Genomic DNA, 22,712 nt, shown 5'->3' with positions numbered 1-22,712 from the left:
CGCAAGCTTTATACCATTTTATAGCTGAGACTGAGATGTTTTCAACAATATATAACATGCACATAACAGCCACCGATAATGTGCATGTTTCACTCTCATGTTATAACATAAGAGGTGGATCTCCGTCAGCAGTTTTTCCAATGGTTATAGGTTAGACTGATCAAGCTGTTATTCCACTGTCACAGAAGCATATATCAGTGAGCAGCAATGAAAATATTGATGACATAAATATAAGAGCAGTCACCAGGGGCCTCATGTATAAACGGTGCGTACGCACAGAAATGTTGCGTAAAAACTTTTCCACGTTCAAATCGCGATGTATAAAACCTACACTTGGCGTAAAGCCACGCACTTTTCCACGGTACCTCATGCCTTGTCGTACGCAAGTTCTCCGCTCGGTTTTGCTAACTGGTGGCACCCAGCGTCAAAGCAATGGTACTGTTATTGTGTGATTACTCATTATTTTCATGACACGACTTTATAAATACACAGAAACTAACCGCATATTGTTTATTAGTGTAATGCATCTGATTGTAATTAACTCGTAACAATATAATGGTCCAGGGAACAGCCATAGTATTCCAAATGCCATAACTGTTTTAGCGTTGTTACTCTCATTTCTCCTTCTTCTTCTTCTTCTTCTTTCAGCTCCTCCCATTAGGAGTTGCCACAGCGGATCATCTTTTTCCATATTACTCTCACTGCACGACTCAGAGTATTTATATCACTGTATCTGAGTGTGAATCACAGCAGCAGCTGATCGGAAAGAGAATTATCGGTATACAGCTTTAAGGACACGCTGTCTCAGCCACTGCAAAATGTTTTAAAGCCTTTCCTGTACGGACCTCGCGGTTCAGAAACAGTTTAATCCCAAGAACTTTAAATGCACTCAATCAATTGCTCCTTGTAGAACGGTTTGTACTTATAAGTACAATCACCCCACTGTAAACTTGCACTACAGTTATAATATCTCACAACCTGGGCCACTTTATAAAGCGTATTTACATATGATGACGATATCATTTTTAAGGTGAAATGCAGCAAAATATGTTTGTTAAATTATACACATAAAACTTTAACTTCATTTAAATAATCTATATTCTTCACTGGGAGTGTTGTGAAGGATAGAATAATTAAACATGTACTACGAAGATATTTCAATGTTCTTTAAACGTTTTGAAGAATCGGCGCTAAGCTTACAGATGGCTTAACGTCTATTACAGAGCTGATTGTATGGCGATCGGTTACTTGGGGAAAGAAAAGCAAGGACTCTTCAATATATATTGAATATAAAACAGAAAGAGAAAATAACAACACAGCTAAAAACGCAGCGACAAATTTCGACAAAAGATAAATGCTTGTCATGAGCACGAGGCTCATGAAACACATGTTTAATAATGTGCTTTAGCTCCTATCATCATTAAAATGATATCACATATACATCTCAGTATTTTAGTTATTCAGAGAGCTGTAATGTCACAAATGTAATGGACTCTGTGTCCAGTTGGAGGAAGAGAGCCAGTTTAAGAAGCAAGTAGTGATTCACACACATAGATCACATACGATTAGAAGATCAAATACAAAACAAAGCATTTAACGTGCTACTTTAATTACGATGTAATTTTGAGAAACTGGTTAATTAAACGATTTTAAGATGAAGTTTATAATGTTCTACTAAATGACAAAATAAACTACGTGATTAAAGTGGAAAATTCGAGATTAAAGTTGACATTTCGTGCTTTTTCCCCACCGTGTGTCTTTTTTCTCTGTACCCTAATAAACTTTCATATGACACTCAGACAGTGGGCTTACAACTCTTCTTTTCACGGCAACTTTGATATGTGACTTCTTTTTTATTTCCGGCACTGTGCGATTTTGTGAATGTGAGCTTTCAAGTTTCTCCAACACGCTATGTCGCTCAATCAACTTCATTTTGTTGATTATACCACGGTTTATTTGAACAAATAGTATGTTTTTCCTTTGCCTCCACTTGGTATTCGCTGAAATTCTTATATTTTCTCCGTGCTTTTCCCATTGTCTTTTCACAGAAGGCTGCGCTTAAGGGCGATTTATATTGATTTGCATATTCAAATAGGCGTGATTCTGGGAGGATTTGGGGCGTTACATAATGCGCGTGCACGAGCGTTAGTTTTCACGCTGATCGGGATTTATGTAACTGAAGGACGTGGAAGTTGGTGTACGCACAGATTCCTGCATCTGGATTTTTCTGTGCGTAAGCACATTTCGACTTTTGTGCTTACGCCATGTTATAGTGCGAGTTCTACGCACGGCGTTATACATGAGGCCCCAGATGTCAATTTACTATCTCCACTCCTGTATAGATAAGGGTTAGAGGATTGGCGAAAGCACAGTACCTTCCTCCTCATGCCCAGCTGCAATCCACTAGCTCATAGAGATGAGGACAGTTGGTGAAGGTGTGCCTGTCCTACTGGGACTTGAAACAGTGGAGGGGAGGTGTATGTTTCTCCTTAGGCTTTGCTGCTGGCTTTGTCTAACAGCAGGTATTTTCAAATTTGGTGGGGCATCCCATCCGGGAGGAATGGTGAGAAGACTGTTTTGATTGCTTGCTTTGCAAGGCCACCCTCTGCTTCAATAGGGCCTTCCATATGTTTATATTCTTTCCTTTGGAACAGCATTAAATACAATATCATACACAATCTGTTTAATGATGCTCTTAGCATTGTAAACGTGATCACAGCCACCACCCTATTTTGCAGAGTAGTCTTTTCAAACCAGAGTTCTGGCTAGTAGCTTAAACAAGATAGTCAATTTATGGGTTATTGCTTGAAGTGGCAGTAAGAAGAGGGTTCAATTGGGACAGACACAGAAATCACATCAGCAATTGAGTGGCTGTGAATCTTCAGTTCTGCAGTGGAAGGAGAAGTACACAACATTAGTATAAAGCACCAATCCCTGGTCCAGTGGGTAATCATCATCACCAAAGCCATTAAGCTGTCTCCCATGTGCATATGTGTGACATCTCTTATAACAGATCATACTCTGCTTCAATGGATATCTACTCATAAAGATAGTAATCACTGTTTTTCGACATACAAGGTATACTTTCCAGGTACTTTATCACAAGGGTCTACTTCATGCCAATCCAGGCACACTGTCCCAAGCACATAATCTCTCGGCTACATCCAATCTTCCTACAATTAGAAAACTGAATGGAGGGGCTGTGTCAGGCTTGAGAGCTTCAAGTGTGTTACACAGTTTTGGGTCTATTTACAATAATCATTGGGAATAATTTGAATGCATCACAACCACATCCAAATCAAGTTTCATAACAAATTGCGATCACTTTTAAATATAATCTGGGATCTTACGATTGCTATAGGTTCTCTTAATATTATGACAGAATCAGTGTTTCATGCTTCATGTTCTTTAGCACTTCATCTGAATTCCCTAGGATGGCCAGTTGCTGTGTGCTATAACACGCTTGACTTGGCGGCGATCAATGTACATGTAATGTGCAAGGCATGCATGGGTGCCACTGAGAAAAGAAGAGCGTTCTCTGCTCACCTTGCAGAGGAATGTCTCTGTAGCTTCTAAGGCGATAGAAAAAGAATAGGAGGATTCTGTTCCAAGACCACTGCTTCCCCCAGGAAAGCAAACTCAGTCAGTGTCAGTAATAGGAATGAAAGCATAGAGAGAAGTGTGTACATTGCAACAGGTGCACATGTCAGAAATGTAGGAAGGACGGTCCTTGGGTGTGTGGGAACTGTTAACATTTGAATTTGATGATTGCATTTAGTACAGAACTGACCTCTCTGTACTATTCTTTCCTCTGCATGTCTTGGAGTACAAAAGAAACAGCATCATACAGCAACATGGAGACTGGCAAGATCGGGGAAAAGAAAACATGGGCTCTGATTACAACCGCAAGAAGGCATGCAAATGAATATGAATAATATGAATAATGTTACATTAGTGACACAATGTAAAGCTTTGCACTACTGATTTTGAATATCATTAGTAATTTAAATTTAAAATGTGAACTAAGTAACAATCTTACAGAATACCCAGAGGTTTTTGCTCCTGACTCCATTTCTACTGTAGGTTAGCTGACATCTAAAACTGTACATGCACATTTAAATTATAATTTATAAAAACAATAAATAAATCAAAGATAAATAAAACATGCTGCAGACATCACTGCATGTTCATATATTTAAACTCAAATTAATGTTTTAGAACCAAATTATTAATAAAAAAGTAAATAAATATATGGGTAACAATTTACTGTAGGTACAGCAGAAATGCAGTATTACTATATTCAGTACTATTATGGAACAGAATCGAAACAAAGGGTTCTTTTGGCCCTAATATTACTTATAAAGCAACAATAGTGTTTTTATCTCTTTGTGCAATATGTCATATTAAGAGCTTTAGATATGCTCTTAAAATTACTTCTGAATATTGAAGGATTCCCAGGTGTTATAGTGAAGTAAGCAATATTAGCCAAAATACTGTAAGTTGTACTAAGGCCATCATTGACTGTTACAACGTGAAGTTATTTTAATAGGACACATTGATAAATAACCACTTCAATAATTATAACTATTACATATCTGTATATGAATAATTGACACATTTTTCAGTACCTAAGATAAAGTGTTACAGTATTAAAGTTTTATAAATGAAGTAATAACCATCCATGTTAAATAATAGTTTCTGTCATATACAGTATGTTTATTATTTAAACTTTTAGTTTTGTTAGAAGTTTTGTAAATTCCAACTGATAAAATCATTAATCATACCATTACTGTATATGTAAATAGCACTAATTGCAGGCTTTATCAAGCCTGTCTGTATTTGCAAAGCATTTTTTACATTTCTGCAAAGCATAGCAGTTAAAACATTTTTAATACATATTAATTTTCCAGCATGTTAAACAAAACATTACAATATAAAACACTATCAATAGTTATAGCATTTCTTAATATGTACATATTTACTAAATTTGTGTGAAGTGTGTGAATACAAACTACAATTCATTTGTTTTGAACATACTATAATTCTGTCTTGCCATTTCTATTGCTAGACTAGGGCACAGAAATCGGCAGTTTAGAATTAAACAAAATTCTTAGGATATCTGTGGATCACAAATATTAGTAATAAAACATGAAACAAAAAACATGCTAAAACATTGTCCATGTAAATCAGCTATTTTAAGTATTTATAAAACAGAGGAGAAATTATTAAATAAGCCTATATTTCATAACGAGTATCTCTGAGAATTTTACACTTTGTCTTTTCTACAATGCCAAATGCATTAATGATATTTAAATTCCTACATTGTATTTAGCCAATACTGTTTGCAGAATCCCTTAGACACTACATATATATACAGTATATATATACCTATATATATATGTGTGTGTTTGAAACTGGAGGTGTGATCAGATATTTTGGTAGGAATGGAGTAATAAATTAATGAAAAGTAATTACACTGTTTGCAGTTTTAGAATAATTTTATTTACTGCATATAGAAAAATGTATTATTTTTATTATAGTGAGAATGTAAAATTTTCAACATAGGCTTTAACAAAAGATCATTATATGATACATTAAATAGTACATTAATTGATTTGGCTAATTGTAAATGTTTCTCTTCTAACCAATTTACATTTCTTTTTTAGGTCTGGTATTGAGCTACAGTTATTGAATAGCAAGCTTTTCTATTTTTGTTCTTTGACCGGTATACAATGAATGTATCACAAGAACCTGTAGAGTACTGCTTTGAAAATGTCGTGAAATCTTGTGTAAAGGTCTCTAGACCTGTCAGCTTTAAAGCAGTTCTGTATTTCTTGCTTGTTTTCACCATTCTGATTACTGTGCTTGGCAACCTATTAGTTATGATTATGATTTCTCACTTTAAGCAGCTTCATTCACCAAATAATGTATTAGTGCTTTCTTTAGCAAATACAGATTTCTTGGTGGGCTTGCTTGTGTTGCCATTTAGCACAATAAGAGCTGTTGAAACTTGTTGGTATTTGGGTTCTTTCTTTTGCAGGCTGCACACATCTGTTGATATGTTACTTTGTACTGTTTCCATTTACCACTTGTGTTTTATTGCAATTGATCGCTACTATGCAGTGTGTGATCCACTTCACTACACAACAAAAATAAACTATAAAGTTATATCTTTTTTTATTGCTCTAGCCTGGATAATCCCAGGTTTATACAGTTTTGGAGTAATTTACTCCAAAGCTAATGACCAAGGACTAGAAGATGTGGTGCTCACGCTGACATGTGAAGGTGGGTGCTTACTGTTGTTTAATAAATTATGGGCACTGCTGGATCCACTAATGTTTATAGCTCCTTGTGTAGTTATGATTGGGATTTATGCAAAAATTTTTGAAGTTGCTAAAAAGCAATCAAAAATCCTCAACAAGGAAGGGAAGACTCTTTCTGAAGAAGATAATAAAAGGAGAGCTAACCAAAAGAGAGAACATAAAGCAGCCAAAACACTTGGCATAATCATGGGCATTTTTTTAGTATGTTGGCTACCATTTTTCCTGGATGTTGCAGTTGATGTTTATATCAATTTTTCTACACCAATGGACATTTCCGAGGCTACAGGGTGGTTAGGCTATGTTAATTCTGCTTTCAATCCATTAATATATGCTTTTTTCTATCCATGGTTCCGTAAGGCACTGAAGTTGATTGTTACAGGCAGAATATTTAAGAGGGGCTCATCAAATATTCAGCTTATTTCTCAATAACTTTATTGTATTATAAATATGTTAAGACTGCACTTCAGGCTTTCAATTATTAATTCAGTTTATTGTAAATGATTGGAAGTATTCGCACTGATGGTCATAAATGTTAGTTTAAAAGTTAATTATTTTAGTATGATATCATTTTGAAAGAAATGTGATTTTTATTCTTAAATAAAAATGTTTTAAACAGATAACAGTATTAATATAATATTAATATGAAAAACATGAATGTACTATTTTAATTAATACAGAACATTTTTAGAGTTTTTTTGGTTATTCTTTAACAGGAAAACTGTCAATTACACCACAATATTTCAGTTTGCGCCATGTGTCTCAGGTATTATCATATGTTTTAAGAACTTACACTTGGTTTTAATACAGCTTTATTTCTTCATAAAGAAAGATGAGAATGGACTGAACACAAATACAAAATGGAAAAAAAATTCTAAATAAAGATGAAGGCGATCACCTAATTAATGTAGTATTTAATAACGCAAATATTTTTAAATTTTTAAATAACAAAATTATGTAATATTGTATCTTTCTTCATTATTATGTCATTGTACATAATTATTGCTTTTGTAAGGTTAATATTTTTATCTTTATATTAAATTAAAAAAATCAGTCAGTATATCTTTTATTTTAACCATGTTTCCCAGTAATTCTTGGTTTACACAAAAGCTGTACTTGAAGCTTCAGTGGATACAAAAATTGTTTTAAAATTTCATAATACAGATGTATTAAACTGAAAGGCAGATTGCTTTTGTTGGTTATGGTAATAAAGTACTGTAAGTCAATGCATTTTTATGATTTTAAATGTCCATCCATTATCCAACCAGCAATATCCCAACTACAGGGTCACAGGGGTCTGCTGGAGCCAATCCCAGCCAACACAGGGCGCAAGGTAGGAAACAAACCCCGGGCAGGGCGCCATCCCACCACAATGATTTTAAATATGATTTAGCAAAATATAGTTTCACAATGTACCAGTCTGCAAAGTCATTTGGAGTATTACTATATAGTTCTTTTTTCAAATCAATATTATTTAAAATGGATCACATATTATGCAATTACTTTTACAGTACATAAATGCATAAGTCATAAAATTAAAGCTATGTTTCAAAAACTTATCATGAAAGTATACTGTGTATAATAATTACAAGCTACATATGACAGGCAAAATGTATATATATTTGTGAAATTGAGTAATGGTGTATTTTATGCAAACTTTATTTGAGATCATTTCAATAGACATGAATAGACATTATATTGTACAGAATACTAGAGTAGAATTTGTAAAATATATATTCTTTTACATACAGTATATGCAAAAATATATATTGTAAGGCAAGGTAATAAAGTGTGGCTACTGATACATAGATATATAGAAAACATAGATGGAGAAGTGAGGTTCTATAATGGAAGGATGGGTATAGGAATACATGTTATAATGAAAGCAGTTGATGTAGTCAGCTTTTTGACATCCAGGCTGGACATCAAAAAACATATCCAGAAAAATGTAAAAAAAAGTATTTTTTCTTCATGTGATACACATCATAAATGCATACTTAATTTTACAAATGGCTGATCAGACTAATTATCATATATCATGTGTGAGAAATCCATAGCACGCTGTGGCATGTGCCACCAACTCCATTCAAGTGCATGCCATTTAAACCTTCACTGAGACACTTTCTGATTGACGTTTGCCTATCTCCTTTGAGTGAGGTGTCTTTATTTCTTTAACAGTTAATGAAATATAGATAGCATGTTTTTAAAAGTTAAAATGTCCTATGTGTTCTGTTTCTGTGTGTAATGCTTGAGGCAAGAATATCCATTTTGTGTAGACTGTTGCCTTGTGGATAAAACTTCCTTTTGACCCTGAATCACACAATGGATTCAAAAATAATTTTCAAAACAGTGAGATGCATTTTTAAATTAAATTGGCCACTATTAGATACAAAATTAAATAACAGATATTCTTACATAGTTTCATTTTAATTATGCTTTCAGTTTTTTTTCTTTTTCCATCACTTTTTCAGAGAGAAACCACAGGGAGGCAATAGTACTCCATTGTTTATAAATGGTATGCCGTATTTAATGCTTTTCATAAATAAATAGTTTATCAGTCTAAACCTACGAAATATGAAGTTCATAAAATAAATAGGCATAACCACTGACACTGTTCTGCTTTAAAAAATAAATAATTAACTAAATAATATACTGTATGTAGATGTCAAATCCATCATCCCAAATATAAGACAAAAATAGAAAAAAGTTAGATTAGGCAAAATCAGTGTTAACACAAGAAAATAACAGTAGTCAATTCAATGCACAACTTTAAATATATAATGTTACCTTTTATATTAAAATTACTATAAATTTATGTATTACAGCCAATATTGGTTATTATATAATTTTTAGATTTACTCTTGGTCTTATCAACAATAAAATTTTTTCTAACCATTTGATTTATTGTGTTCCCTTCTCTGACCTGGAGGTCATGAAAAGGGATGGAAGGGAATCCTGAATGGAAGGGATGCTCCTCTCTTTTCTGATCAGGAAGCTTCAATAATGGATTGAGAGAGGAGAAATGAAAGGAATGAAGGAAAAAGGAAAGAAAGAATACAGTATTAGTATATTGTGACAGATGACTGTGAAAAGGTATTTGTGGAAAAATAAAAATAGCCTGTTTGTACAGAAGGGCTAGAACAGACTGTACTTCCTATGGAAACACGGGTCTTTTGATTTATGTAGCACTAGCAAAATACCCGCGCTTCGCAGCAGCGAAGTACTGCCTTAAAATTTTTATTAAGAAGAAAAGTAAACCTTTTTAAACTGAGGGAAAATATACCAATAATTATTTGTTAAGGATCTCTTTGTCTGCCACGTTGTCAGTTCGGCCCTCCGGTTGTAATGTGACCAAGCTGTGCGCTGAGCTTACTCTTGAGCATGCAATGTACAGTTGGCCATGTGAAAAGCAATCTTGACTCAAATCTCATAGCTTGGATTGCTGCTGTCATAATCGGTTTGAGCTTCATGGTTTGTTTCAATTACAACAGTATTTGCAAGACTTGTGTTGAAGTGACATTCGGCATCTGTCAAGCGTTGTAAGCATACAACCGATTTCATCGATAACTTTTCATCCAGCTTTTGAGAGTTTAAACATTCATAAACATCAAAGTGTCCACTACTGAAATCATCACCTGTGAATCTAAGTTAAGAGGCATTGGCGGTTGTCCAAAGGTGTAAAATATTTGGCCATTTCGGTACACTTGAAAGCGACAACCGAACAATTCAGCAGCAGCCATCAACTCACATGCAGAACCATAGGTGAAGGGCTTAAGCATTTCACTCTTATAGTGGTCCTGTGTAGTATAATTATCTCCTGTACCGTCATCAGTCCACACCTTGAACCTGTCCCAGTCGTTCAATACATAAGACACAATGTTCCTCCGGATATCAAGAGTGAGCCTGATGTGGCCGTGCAATATGTAACACAGAGAATATAAAAGGCAGGTGCCATCTCCGGGCATGGAAAGCACTTGGTAAGTGACAGTACTTTGATCAATGGTGATCACCTCGATAGACATGATAATGGGGGTACGGTTGGAACGATAAAGGAAATGGGTACCTGAACAATGTAAAGAAAGTCTAAAATACCTACACAATAACTATAATCGTAATAAACAAACAATAAAACAGTGGAGAAGCCGTGGATTAAATAAAAAGACTGCAGTTATCAGCAGGGAGACGTGAATCTCGTGGCAAAACAAGGAAGGGAATGAAGAGACCGGAGCGACGGACGGCCTTATGTAGGTAGGCAGCCAACAACGTGTGAGGATGGGGAACCCAACGCCGCCTCACATGGCGACCGAGCTGCAGGCTATGGACATATATATGTACGTAAGTAGGATTCAGTTAGTGTTGGGAACCCGTGTACCAAATTTCTTGAAGATGGGTCCATAAATAACAAAGACTGTTGGAAAGTTCAATATGGCGGATGACAGTGGCGTCATACCACCAAAATAAGTATGTACTTCGGTTTCGGTTAGCGCAGGGAAGCCGCTTACCAAGTTTCGTGAAGATGGGGCCATAAATAAGAAAGTTCAACATGGCAGATGTTGTCGACCGTTATGACTGTTACGCATAGAATTTCGAAATGAAACCTGCTTAACTTTTGTAAGTAGGCTGTAAGGAATGAGCATGCCAAATTTCAGCCTTCTACCTACATGGGAAATTGGAGAATTAGTGATGAGTGAGTCAGTGAGTCAGTGAGGGCTTTGCCTTTTATTAGTATACTGTAGATGCTACTAGAAATGATCTATCAGTCAGTAGTAGGCAGTGCATTGTTCTATGCTGTGGTCTACTGGGAAAGCAACTTGATTTCAAAAGAGGCACAATACCTTAGCATACCTATTAGAAAACAGTAAGTCAGCAGGCTTCAGATCAGAACCTAAACCAGGGTGAGAAGCCAGCCCATTGTTGGACATAAGCATGCTTTCACAAGGGTATGATAATGACAAAGTGCTTTATTATTAATAATAGTTACATTTCTTCTTCATTGTATATTATACTGCCTCATTCTACCACTTTCTGAAACTATTCTAAAGTAAAACTGGTACAACAAAAACGCTCAGCAAAATTAAAAATCTTGTAATGCTGGATGACCACACCTTTTTCACTTCACATGCTTGCAACCTAGGAGTTATTTAATGTCATTTAAAGTGCACATTATAAAGTTGTCCAAATCATGTTTCTTCCATCTTAAAAATGTTGGGAAATTAAGGGGATTTCTAAATAAACAGGATTCTGAGAAATTAATTCATGCATTTATTTCTAGTAGGAATGATTACTGCAATGCTGTGTTCACTGGATGTTTAAATAGTTTTTATATACAGCTTCCAGTTAATGCAAAATGCTGCTGCAAGAATTATTACAAGAACAAGAAAAATATGAACACATAACTCCAGTTCTTACATCCTTACACTGGCTCCAAGTTAAGTTTAGGACAGATTTCAAAATCTTCCTTTTAACACATAAAGCCTTAAATGGCCAAGGTCTGGCTTACTTATCTGAACTTATCATGACTTACAAACCAGAGCACACATTAAGATCTCAAGATGCCGGTCTGCTTATGATTACAAGGATTAATAAAATAACAGAGGAAGGTCGAGCTTTTAGTTACAGGGTCCCTAAACTGTGGAATGGTCTGCTTGCTACTATAAGAGGTGCCTCTTTGGTCTCAGCTTTTAAATCCCGGCTGAAGACTCACTACTTCAGTTTAGCATATCCTGACTAGAGCTGCTGATTTACTGTACAGACTGCATCTCTGTTGTTAATCATTAGCACTAAAACATAAGTAACATGCTAGTTCTAATACGTTGCTAACCCTCACCTATTCTGCTTCTCTTCTCGGTACTCAAATGTGGCACTTGGTGCCACGGCCCACCTGCCAAGTTGTTTTGTCTGCCTAAGGTAAAGTCATCTCTGATGAAGGGTTGCAGGAATCATCCAGTAGAGGGGTCCTATCACCGGATTCGCTGGCCAAGTGCTGTCTCAGCTGTGGAATGGCCAATAGGGTAACATTTTTATTTTACTATTATTATGTATTGAGTATTACTTGTGTTTTGTTTTGTGTATTACATTGTATTGACCCCCTTCTTTTTGACACCCACTGCATGCCCAACCTACCTTTAAAGGGGTCTCTCTTCGAAATGCCTTTCACAAGGTTTCTTCTATTTTTTCCTACCAGGGATTTTTGGGAGTTTTTCCTTGTCTTCTTAGCGAGTCAAGGCTTGGGGACTGTCAAAAGGCAGGGCCTGTTAAAGCCCATTGCGGTACTTCTTGTGTGATTTTGGGTTATACAAAAATAAATTGTATTGTATTGTAAATGTATTATTTTCAATATTTTTATTGTCATAAACCTACTTTAGAAATGCAAAAGTTATGTTTACTGAAATCAAAACCTTTGCCACCTCAAAGTGCATGCATGCAGAAAGTTTTATTTTTTACATTTGGATTTGTGTCCTTTAGAATTTAGTTTACACTGCAAACACAGAAATTCTATTATTTCATAAACCTTTTTCATCTTACTTTAAAACAATTTCCTGTGGCAAATTAATGTACAGTACACCATGATTGCAATAAATGACTTTGACTTGAAAAATACAGAACAATGTTTAAGTTACTCCTTTAAGTTCAAACAATATAAACTCAACACTCAAAATTCGGCTAAAACATTCTCTTTTCTAGACAATCAGAAAATTGCTTTCCAGAATTGTTGTGCCACATTTTGTCGTTTTTTTACTCCTGCCTCCTATTCTATTGTAGGTTGGCTGATATCTACAACTCTGCATGTACACTTAGATTATACAGTTAATTAAAAAAACAAGCTGTAAAAAGCACTGTGAAGTCAATTAGTTAAACCCAAATTAATATTTTTGGAGCAGATGTTAAGTTAAAATACAGTAACAGAGTAAGAGGAGTGAGAGAAAGAGAGCAAGCTATTTCTAATCTAGAATTTTTACCCCGACAATTGTATAGTGTTAATTCAACAACAGACTTTATAGCAATAACTTCTGCCAAAATTGGAAATTAAGGTTAAAGCTATGTTATGTAATAATGTACTACCTTAATTTAAGACTACAAAATGTCAGAAGCAATGTCTCTATGACCAGAGAACTTTGTGAGCTGGAATGTCAAATATCACAAATTAAAGAGAAAGAAAGAATTCTTTCACCTAGCAGATCTAAATGCCAAGATAGTAATTTTACTGGAGACCCACTTATTAAGCAAGGATCAGTTTCGGTTACAAGAGATTGGACTGGCCAAATATTCCAGCTACACAAGGAAAACTATAGGTGTGGGAACCTTAATACTTAGAACAACTTAATTTATAGTATCAGATGTAGTATATGATTCTGAAGGGTGATAAGTGATCGTTATGGGTAATTTATTTAATTGTAAAGTGTTTTTGATAAATATCTGTGCCTCCAATGTGGATGATAGGGACTCATGTAAAAATTGAAAAAATTATAATGCCCAGAGGCTGTAACTGAGTTTTAAATCCAGACCTTGATAAATCTTGAGCCGCAGGGGTGATAACATCCAACACTGCAAAAACAATTACACAGTGTGTAATTGATCATAACTCATCAGACCCTTTGAGATTTCTAAATCCAAACTCAAGGACATATTCCTTTTTATCACCAGTACATCATTGTTATTCAAGAAATGATTATTTCTTTATAAATAACATTTTTTTCCCATGACCAAATCTTGCATGAGTGACATGAGTTGCATGAGTTATCGCCAACCACACACCTCTGATCATGGAGTTCAAATCATTATGCCCCACATACTCATCTCGCAGTTGACTGCTTAACCCTCTGTTATTAGCTAACAACTGTAAAGAATTTATATCCAAACAAATTGATTTTTTTAGAGACAAATGCATCTTCAGAGGTCTCTGCAGGAATACTGTGGGAAACTCAAAACACATTTTTAAGAGGACAGATTATTTCATATCACTCCCACAAAAATAAATCAGAAAATAAAAAGGCACCAGAGTTATAATAATAATAATAATACATTTTATTTATATAGCGCCTTTCCCATGCTCAAGGCACTTACAGAATATAAGAAAGAACGGCAGGGTATACAGTATATAGCATAGTACAAAGCAAATTAATAAATAAGAAGATTAAGACAGTAAACTCAGAGAAAGCCTAACAGACAACAGAATTGATGGTCTAGCACACACATACAGGTTACATGAGCATCTTGACAGAGAGGTAAACTGAGAGAAGGGGAATGAAGTCAAATAGAGCTAAAAGCCTTCCTGAACAGATGAGTTTTAAGTTGTTTTTTAAAAGAATTCATGGAGTCAGCTGACCTGATTAATTTCGCTAGGTCATTCCAGAGTCTGGGCTATACAGCTGAAGGCCCTGTCACCCATGGAGTGTAGGTTAGTGTGGGGCACAACAAGATTGCCAGAATCAGAGGACCTTAGTGGACGGGCAGGCACATAGTGATGGAGAAGGTCACTGATGTAGTTTGGCGAGGTTATTTAAGGCTTTGTAGGTTATTAGTAGGATTTTATATTCGATTCTGTAAGACACAGGGAGCCAGTGAAGACGGAGCAGGATGGGTGTGATGTGCTCGCTGCTGCTGGTTCGAGTAAGGACTCTTGCAGCTGAGTTTTGAATAAGCTGGAGCTGTGATATAAGATTAGAAGGGGCCCCTGCCAGCAGCGAGTTACAATAATCTATGCGGGATGTGATAAAAGCATGGACAAGTTTCTCAGCATTAGAAAAGGAAGGAAGGAGCGAACACGGATATGTTACGGAGGTGAAAGTAGAAAGTTTCTTAATGTGATTTATGTGGTGGAGTAAGAAAGGGAGGAATCAAAAATGACACCAAGATTCTTTGCAGTAGAGGCAGGTCTGATGAGATCACCACCAAGATGGACTGGGAAGGAGCTCATTTTATTAAGCTGCATTTTAGTCCCAATTTGCAGGAGTTCAGTTTTGTTGCAGTTTAATTTTAAAGAGTTCTGCTCCATCCAGGTTTTAATTTCACTAAGGCAGGTTGTGAGCTGAGAAAGCTCTGATGAAGTTCCACTTTTAACATTGAAGTAGAGTTGAGTATCATCTGCATAAAAATGATAGCCCAGTCCATAGCTACGAATAATATGGCCAAGGGGGAGCATATAAATACAGAAGAGAAGAGGGCCAAGGACAGAGCCCTGAGGAACTCCTTGTGTGACTGGCGCCGAGCTGGATCTGCTGTTGCCAAGACTAACAAACTCTTGCCTATCAGTCAGATAGGACTTGAACCACTGGAGGGCAGTGCCAGAGATACCCAGCATGTTCTCCATTCTAGACAGTAGAATGTCATGTCTGACAGTGTCAAATGCTGCACTGAGGTCTAACAGAATTAATATGCTGGTTTGTCCAGAGTCTGCTGCCATAAGCAGATCATTGGTTACCCGTAGCAGAGCAGTTTCACAGCTGTGCTGCACCCTGAAACCAGACTGAAAGGGTTCCATCAAATTATTAGACGATAAGTAATTGGTGAGCTGGGAAGCTACAACACGCTCAAGAGCTTTTGACAGGAAAGGTAAGTGGGAAATAGGCGGAAATTGTTAAGATTGTCAGCATCAAGACCAGACTTTTTAACATTGGGGTTACAGAAGCGATTTTAAAAGTGAGCGCACAGAGCCAGTGTCAAGGGATGAGTTTATTATTGTTGTAACAGTCGGGATTATGGCATGAAGGCAGGATTTAAGTAGTGTGCTGGGGATCGGGTCCAGTATACAAGTAGTTGGCCTCATCTTACAGAGCAGGTTATTAACAAACGCAGATGTGACTGGTGAGAACTTAGAGAAGGAGCTGGATGGAGTGGGAAAACAGGAGAGATATAAACAGATGATGTATTTATGTTAGTTGAATTATTTAGATCTTTAATTTTGTTACGGAAAAGTGGAGGAAATCCTCACAGACTTCAGTAGAAGAGGTAGTTGGGCCAGATGCAGGTTCGAGTAGTTTATTAACTACAGAAAACAAAACCCTTGGGTTATCGTGGCCACTTTCTATTATTCTGCCATAGTGGGTGTTCTTAGCAGCAGTTAGTGCTTCTCTGTAAGCTCTTTGGTGGTCAGAGAAAGCCTGGATGTGCACAGTGAGGCCAGTCTTACGTGACATTCTCTCAAGGCGTCGGCCAGCTGCTTTCATAGATCGCAATTCTGAGTTATACCAAGGAGCTGAACGTTTAAAGAAAACCTCTTTATGTTTTAAAGGAGCTGTTTTATCTAATGCTGAATGAAGGGCTGAGTTATAGTGGTCAACAAGACTATCTAGTGTTGACGGAATAGGTGCAGACAGTAAAAGATCAGAAATGGATCCAGAAAGGATAGAGGGACAGATATTTTTAAGGTTTCTGTAAGAAATTTGTCGTTTACAGGTAAGAGGAGGTAAAGGCAGTGAGACAGTAAAAAATACTGCTTTATGGTCAGAGAGTCCCAAATCAGTGCTGTAAATATTGGCAACAGATAGTCCAGAAGTGCAGATCAGATCCAATATATGACCACCAGAGTGGGTGGGAAAATCAACATGTTGTGTCAAGTCAAAACAGTCCAGTAAGGATAGGAATTCATTTCTCAGTTTAGATGTAGTATGTCAATATGGATGTTGAAATCACCAAGAAGGATAATTCTCTGAGAGTAAGAGCTTAGGTGGGTTAAAAGTTCAATCAGATCAGATAAGAAGGATGCATTGTATTTTGGGGGACGATAAAGAACAATGAGTGAGACAGGACCTGTTTCCGTTATTAGTTTAAGAGCCAGGCACTCAAAAGACAGTGGACAGTCAATTGGGATTCGTTTGATATTTAAGTCTGCTCTGATAATTACCGCTAGCCCGCCTCCTTGTCTAGAGCTGCGAGGTTCTGTATGGAAAGTGAAACCAGGTGGAGTAGCCTCCGTGAGAGACGTCAATTCGTTTGGTTTTTGCCAAGTCTCCGTTAAACACAGTATATCAAGTTTGGTGTCAGTGATGAGTTCTGACAGCACCAATGCTTTGCCATTAAGAGATCTTGAGTTAAACAGAGCAATGTTAGTCAATGAGGCATCTTTTGCACAGAGCTGTGATCAGGGTTTATTTCCACACAATGTAAATTTGGCACACTGACACTTGTATTTCCAGGGCCATGAGAAGGAATGCTTATTCCTGAGCAAATGCTGCCGGTTGTCTTTTCATTCGCACCCCGGCGGTGGCGGCGACCTGACCCGCGATGTATATATTTCGGGCGCTGTAAAATACCGGCGTCTTTTAGGATGTTCCAATCAGACCATTTGCTCTGGACAAACTGTTTAATAAGAAGGAGTTTGTCATGAGAGTATTTTAGCATGATACTTGGCAATACTTATCTGAAAAGCAGTGGAGAAGCAGCACAGCATAGCGGAACCATTTGGATTAGATGAGATGAACGGCGATAGCAAAGCAGCAGAAAGCATAGCAGGAGGAGGTAGCAGGATTTGCAGGTTCCAATACACAGCCACAAACAATAACGCTTGATAATTTCATGCGTGATCGCCCCGGAGCCATAAGCCAGGTTAATATGAGCATCAGATCAGATCCCAGTCGTACAGTACTGTAAAATGAATCGGGAGCAGATCAGCATAGCGAATATAATCACGGAGAAAGATTATCCCGAGGTCATAGATCGCCAGGTACAAAGAAATGTTCGTAGGTCTCGTCCCGCGATCCACAGACTCAGCTGTTCCCAGTCAAAGTAGAGTCCATAAAATCTGTAAATATTAAGCCAAATCCATGCAATTCAGGTCGGCTGTATCCACGAACTATACGTACAGTAAAAGAAATAAAACAAGCGTGAGAAAGTGTAGAATAAAGGCGAATTTTGCGAAAAGTGTTGTTAACAGGGAGGAGCGGCAGCAACTTGCGTGCGCCAGCGTCCCCTCACCTGAAGAAGAGCAAATAGTTAAGAGTTAACCAGTGAAATTACGAGAATAGATCAAGAACACACCAGGTTCCCAAATGAGCCATTTTATAGGAAAGTACAGCATTCAGAACTCAACCTTTTGACAGCAAAAGAAGTGGAACAACTCATTTTTATATTGCGACATCATTACTGTGAATACGGAGAGAAGGCTAATAAGATCTTAGCTCAACTAATCCACAGGCAGGAAGTTCACAGTACAATACCAGTAATTACCAACACAGACTGAGACAAAATCATTGATAATAAAAATATTTTTAAGAAGTGAGATTCAGTCATCACTGCATTTATTTGGAATTCAAAACATCCACACATTCAAAGGGCAAGCCTACAACAACCTAAAGCAGAAGGTGGCATGGCTCTACCTAACTTTCAATTTTATCACTGGCTGGCAAATATAAAAGCTATAGAAACCTGAACATTGACACACATAGATGACACATGCAGGCTTGGTGCACAATAGATATAAAATCATGCAGTGCTTATTTACTGTATATTCCTTGCTTTGTGTAAATACAAGTGTTCATCAATATACTGACAACCCAATTGTCCTTCATTCACTCAACCAGTCGAACCAATGTAGGAAGCACTTCAAGATAGAGAAACTTTCGTCTGAGATACCTCTACACGATAACCACCTTTATCCACCCTCTCAAACTTACATTTTAATTTTTTAAAAATGTATGGGATTAAATCACTTAGAGATTTGTATATAGATAATGTCTTTACATCCTATGAACAATTACAATCCAAATTTAGCTTCCTATCAACACAATGTTTCCATTATTTCCAAATTAGAAACTTTGCTAAACAAACATTTTAAAGTCTCTTCCTTTCAAAGATCCCAGAGTACAGTGGGAAAAGAATCTCTTAACATATGCACAAATAACACAATTATTAAAATTAAAATCTTTTATCGAGCACATCTTTCTTGTTTAAAATTGCCCAAAATGGGCAAGATCAAACCTGCAAATGTTGCAATTGAGCTCCAACATCATTGGGCCATTTGTTTTGGGTGTGCACCAAACTAACATAATTCTGGACCAAAATCTTTAAATGCCTGTCAGACAGTCTTGATGTCACAATCCCTCCTAACCCATTAACAGCTGTGTTTGATGTACTCCCAAATTGTAATTGCTTTTACTACACTACTGGCACATAGACTTATCTTGTTCAACTAGTAGAATCCTAACCCACCTCTTTTAAGTCAGTGGGTAACTGACGTTATATACTATTTGAAACTCAGGGGATCTGTTCAAAACTTTTTTAAAACCAGGATCTAATCAAAAACATTTTAGAATAAGCTTTTATAAGGGAGAAAATTATTCGCCTCCCTCTTTTCTACTCTTAAAGTTTTACTTTGGCTGGTGGCCTTCCTCTCTTTCTCTTGGGTGGGGGTTGAATTGAATGTAATTTTGTTAAATTTGACTTGTTCATATGGAATGCTACTTGCTTTTAATAAATTCAATAAAAAATAAATGGCCAAGTAAACAGATACATGGGAACATTTTATGTACTGCAGAAGTGCACTGACTGTATTACTCATATTCTGTACTGTTATGGAATAGGGCTGAAACAACACTAACAAAGTATAAATAAAGTGTTTTTTATCTTTGTACTGTGTGATATAATTAAGAGTTTCAGATATGCTCTTAAATTACTTGTGTATATGAAAGATGCACAGGTCCTATAGTGAGTATGAAATATCAGTTGAAATGTGTCTCACTAAAGCCACTATTGACTTCCAAAGTGAAGCAGGAGACATGGCAGTGATAAATAACCACTTCCTGATGCCTTGTAAGGTTTATTAAGGCCAATCAGCCTCTTTTAAGATCTTGTTACATTTCCATAAATTAGCAATTAATGCATTTTTACAATACTAAATCTAAAGTGTTACATATAAATGAAGTACTATCAATCCATAATAATTACAATTTTCTGTCATATACGGTACATTTATATTAACACTTATTTTAAGATTTAGTGTCATCAGTTTCATTAAAGGATAGACATCAATTTTGTTAATTCCAACTGATATTATTAAGCTTACAGTTACTATTTTACAGTTATATATGTAAAAAGCACTAATTAAAGTTTTTATTAAACCAGTCCATATTTGTATAGCATTTGTATACATTTCTGGAAAGCAGAGCACGTATATCATTTTTGTAAATGTTGCTTTTCCATCATAGTAAACAACCAATCAGTTAATACAAGACTAAATTGCTATAGCATTTCTTGATATGTGTCTTCATAATGCATGCACAACTTTAAAAGTAATCAGCTAACCTAATTTTACTGAGTTTGTGTGCAGATTCAAATGTGTGAACACAAAGTACAATTAATTTACAATTGTTCTGAACATACTGTAAATGTAACTTGAGATTGCTACTGCTAGACTAAGGTACAAATATCAGCAGCATAGAATAAAACATAATTATTAGGATATCCATGGATTACATATATTTGTAATAAAGCATGAAACAATAGAACATGCTAAAACATAGCCTGTATAAATCACATATTTAATTTTTTAGACAGTATTGAGCATTTATAAAATAAGTAGGAGTTAACATATTTCATATTTCATGAGCCGCTCTAAGATGTTTTCACTTTGTCTTTCCTAGAATGTCAAATGCGTTAATGATATTTAAATTGCAATGTTGTATTTAGCCAATGGTGTTTGGAGAATCCCTTAGACACTGCTGTCATATTTATGTGTGTATAAATATATATGTATATATATATTTGTGTGTGTGAGTGTGAAACGTGAGGTATGAACAGCAAAAATTTGGGTAGGAATGAAGTAATACATTAAGTGAAGGTAATTACATTGTTAATGTAATCTTAATCTAAAGTATTACTGATAAATGAAGTACTGCCAATTTAGTGTAATTTATTAATTTTGTATAATTTCACTTAATGTACATAGAAAAATGAATTATTTTTGTTATACTGAGAACAAAATTTTCAATATAGGCTTTTACAGGAAATTTTTACAGGATACAACATTAAATAATACATTCTGGGGTTCGGTTATTATTTCTCTTCTAACTAATTTCATTTTCTTTTTAGGTCTGGAATTGAGCTACAGTTATTGAATAGAAAACTTTTCTATTTTTTCTCTTTATACGGTATAACATGAACGAATCACAAGAACCTGTAGAGTACTGCTTTGAAAATGTTGTGAAGTCTTGTGTAAAGGTCTCTAGACCTATAAGTCTTAAAGCAGTTCTGTATTTCTTGCTTGTTTTCACCATTCTGATCACTGTGTTTGGTAACCTACTAGTTATGATTTCAATTTCTCACTTTAAACAGCTCCATTCACCCAACAATGTATTAGTACTTTCTTTAGCAAATACAGATTTCTTGTTGGGAATGCTTGTGCTGCCATTTAGCACAATGAGAGCTGTTGAAACTTGCTGGTATTTGGGTTCTTTTTTTTGCAGACTGCATACAACTATTGATATGTTGCTTTGTACTGTCTCTATTTACCACTTGTGTTTTATTGCAATTGATCGCTACTATGCAGTGTGTGATCCACTTCACTACAGAACAAAAATAAACTATAAAGTTATTTCTTTGTTTATTGCTCTAGCCTGGATAATCCCAGGTTTATACAGTTTTGGAGTAATTTACTCCAAAGTTAATGACCAAGGACTGGAAGACGTGGTGGTCATGATGACATGTGAAGGTGGGTGCTTACTGTTGTTTAATAAATTATGGGCACTGCTAGATCCATTAATGTTTATAGCTCCTTGTGTAGTTATGATTGGGATTTATGCAAAAATTTTTAAAGTTGCTAAAAAGCAATCAAAAATCCTCAACAAGGAAGGGAAGACTCTTTCTGAAGAAGATAATAAAAGGAGAGCTAACCAAAACAGAGAGCATAAAGCAGCCAAAACACTTGGCATAATCATGGGCATTTTTTTAGTGTGTTGGCTACCATTTTTCTTTGATGTTGCAATTGATGTTTATATCAATTTTTCCACACCAGCAGTTGTTGTTGAAGCCGTTACATGGCTTGGTTACGTTAATTCAGCATTTAATCCATTAATATATGCTTTTTTCTATCCATGGTTCCGCAAGGCATTGAAGTTAATTGTTACAGGCAAAATATTTAGGACAGGTTCATCAAATTTTCAGCTTATTTCTCAATAAACTTAATTATATTATAAAATGTTAATTCTGCACCAACGTTTTTAATCACTGTTTCAGTTTAATATTAATGATTAGGAGTATTGAAGTTAAAATCACAAATGTTAGTTTAAATAAAGTTAAATATTTTAATATGATATTATTTTGGAAGAATTTAATTTGTATTCCTAAATAATGGTGTTATAAAAAGATAACAGTATTAATGTAAATATTATGAATGACATATCAATGTACTATTTGAATTGTTATTAAAACTTAGTAAAAATAATGTGCATGTTACAAATT

The 22,712-nt window shown here is 35.7% G+C and overlaps 2 protein-coding genes across 2 annotated transcripts; both read left to right on the top strand.

The window, feature by feature from the left end:
- Positions 1 to 5,732: 5,732 nt before the first annotated feature.
- Positions 5,733 to 6,752, top strand: LOC120526538 (trace amine-associated receptor 13c-like). The gene has a single exon (XM_039749702.1). The coding sequence runs from the start codon at positions 5,733 to 5,735 to the stop codon at positions 6,750 to 6,752; it is 1,020 nt and encodes a 339-aa protein (XP_039605636.1).
- A 14,658-nt stretch (positions 6,753 to 21,410) lies between these two features.
- On the top strand, positions 21,411 to 22,430 carry LOC120526537 (trace amine-associated receptor 4-like). Its single transcript, XM_039749700.1, has one exon. It carries the CDS (start codon positions 21,411 to 21,413, stop codon positions 22,428 to 22,430), a length of 1,020 nt encoding a protein of 339 aa, XP_039605634.1.
- Positions 22,431 to 22,712: the final 282 nt, after the last annotated feature.

Source organism: Polypterus senegalus, chromosome 3 (assembly GCF_016835505.1).
Source record: "Polypterus senegalus isolate Bchr_013 chromosome 3, ASM1683550v1, whole genome shotgun sequence".
Taxonomy (NCBI): Eukaryota; Metazoa; Chordata; class Cladistia; order Polypteriformes; family Polypteridae; genus Polypterus; species Polypterus senegalus.
Note: the sequence above shows the minus strand (reverse complement) of the source record. Positions and strands in the feature narration are given on the sequence as shown.

Excerpts from the sequence above, each read along its gene's own strand:
- LOC120526538 (XM_039749702.1), top strand. The coding sequence starts at position 5,733 with ATGAATGTATCACAAGAACCTGTAGAGTACTGCTTTGAAAATGTCGTG.
- LOC120526537 (XM_039749700.1), top strand. The coding sequence starts at position 21,411 with ATGAACGAATCACAAGAACCTGTAGAGTACTGCTTTGAAAATGTTGTG.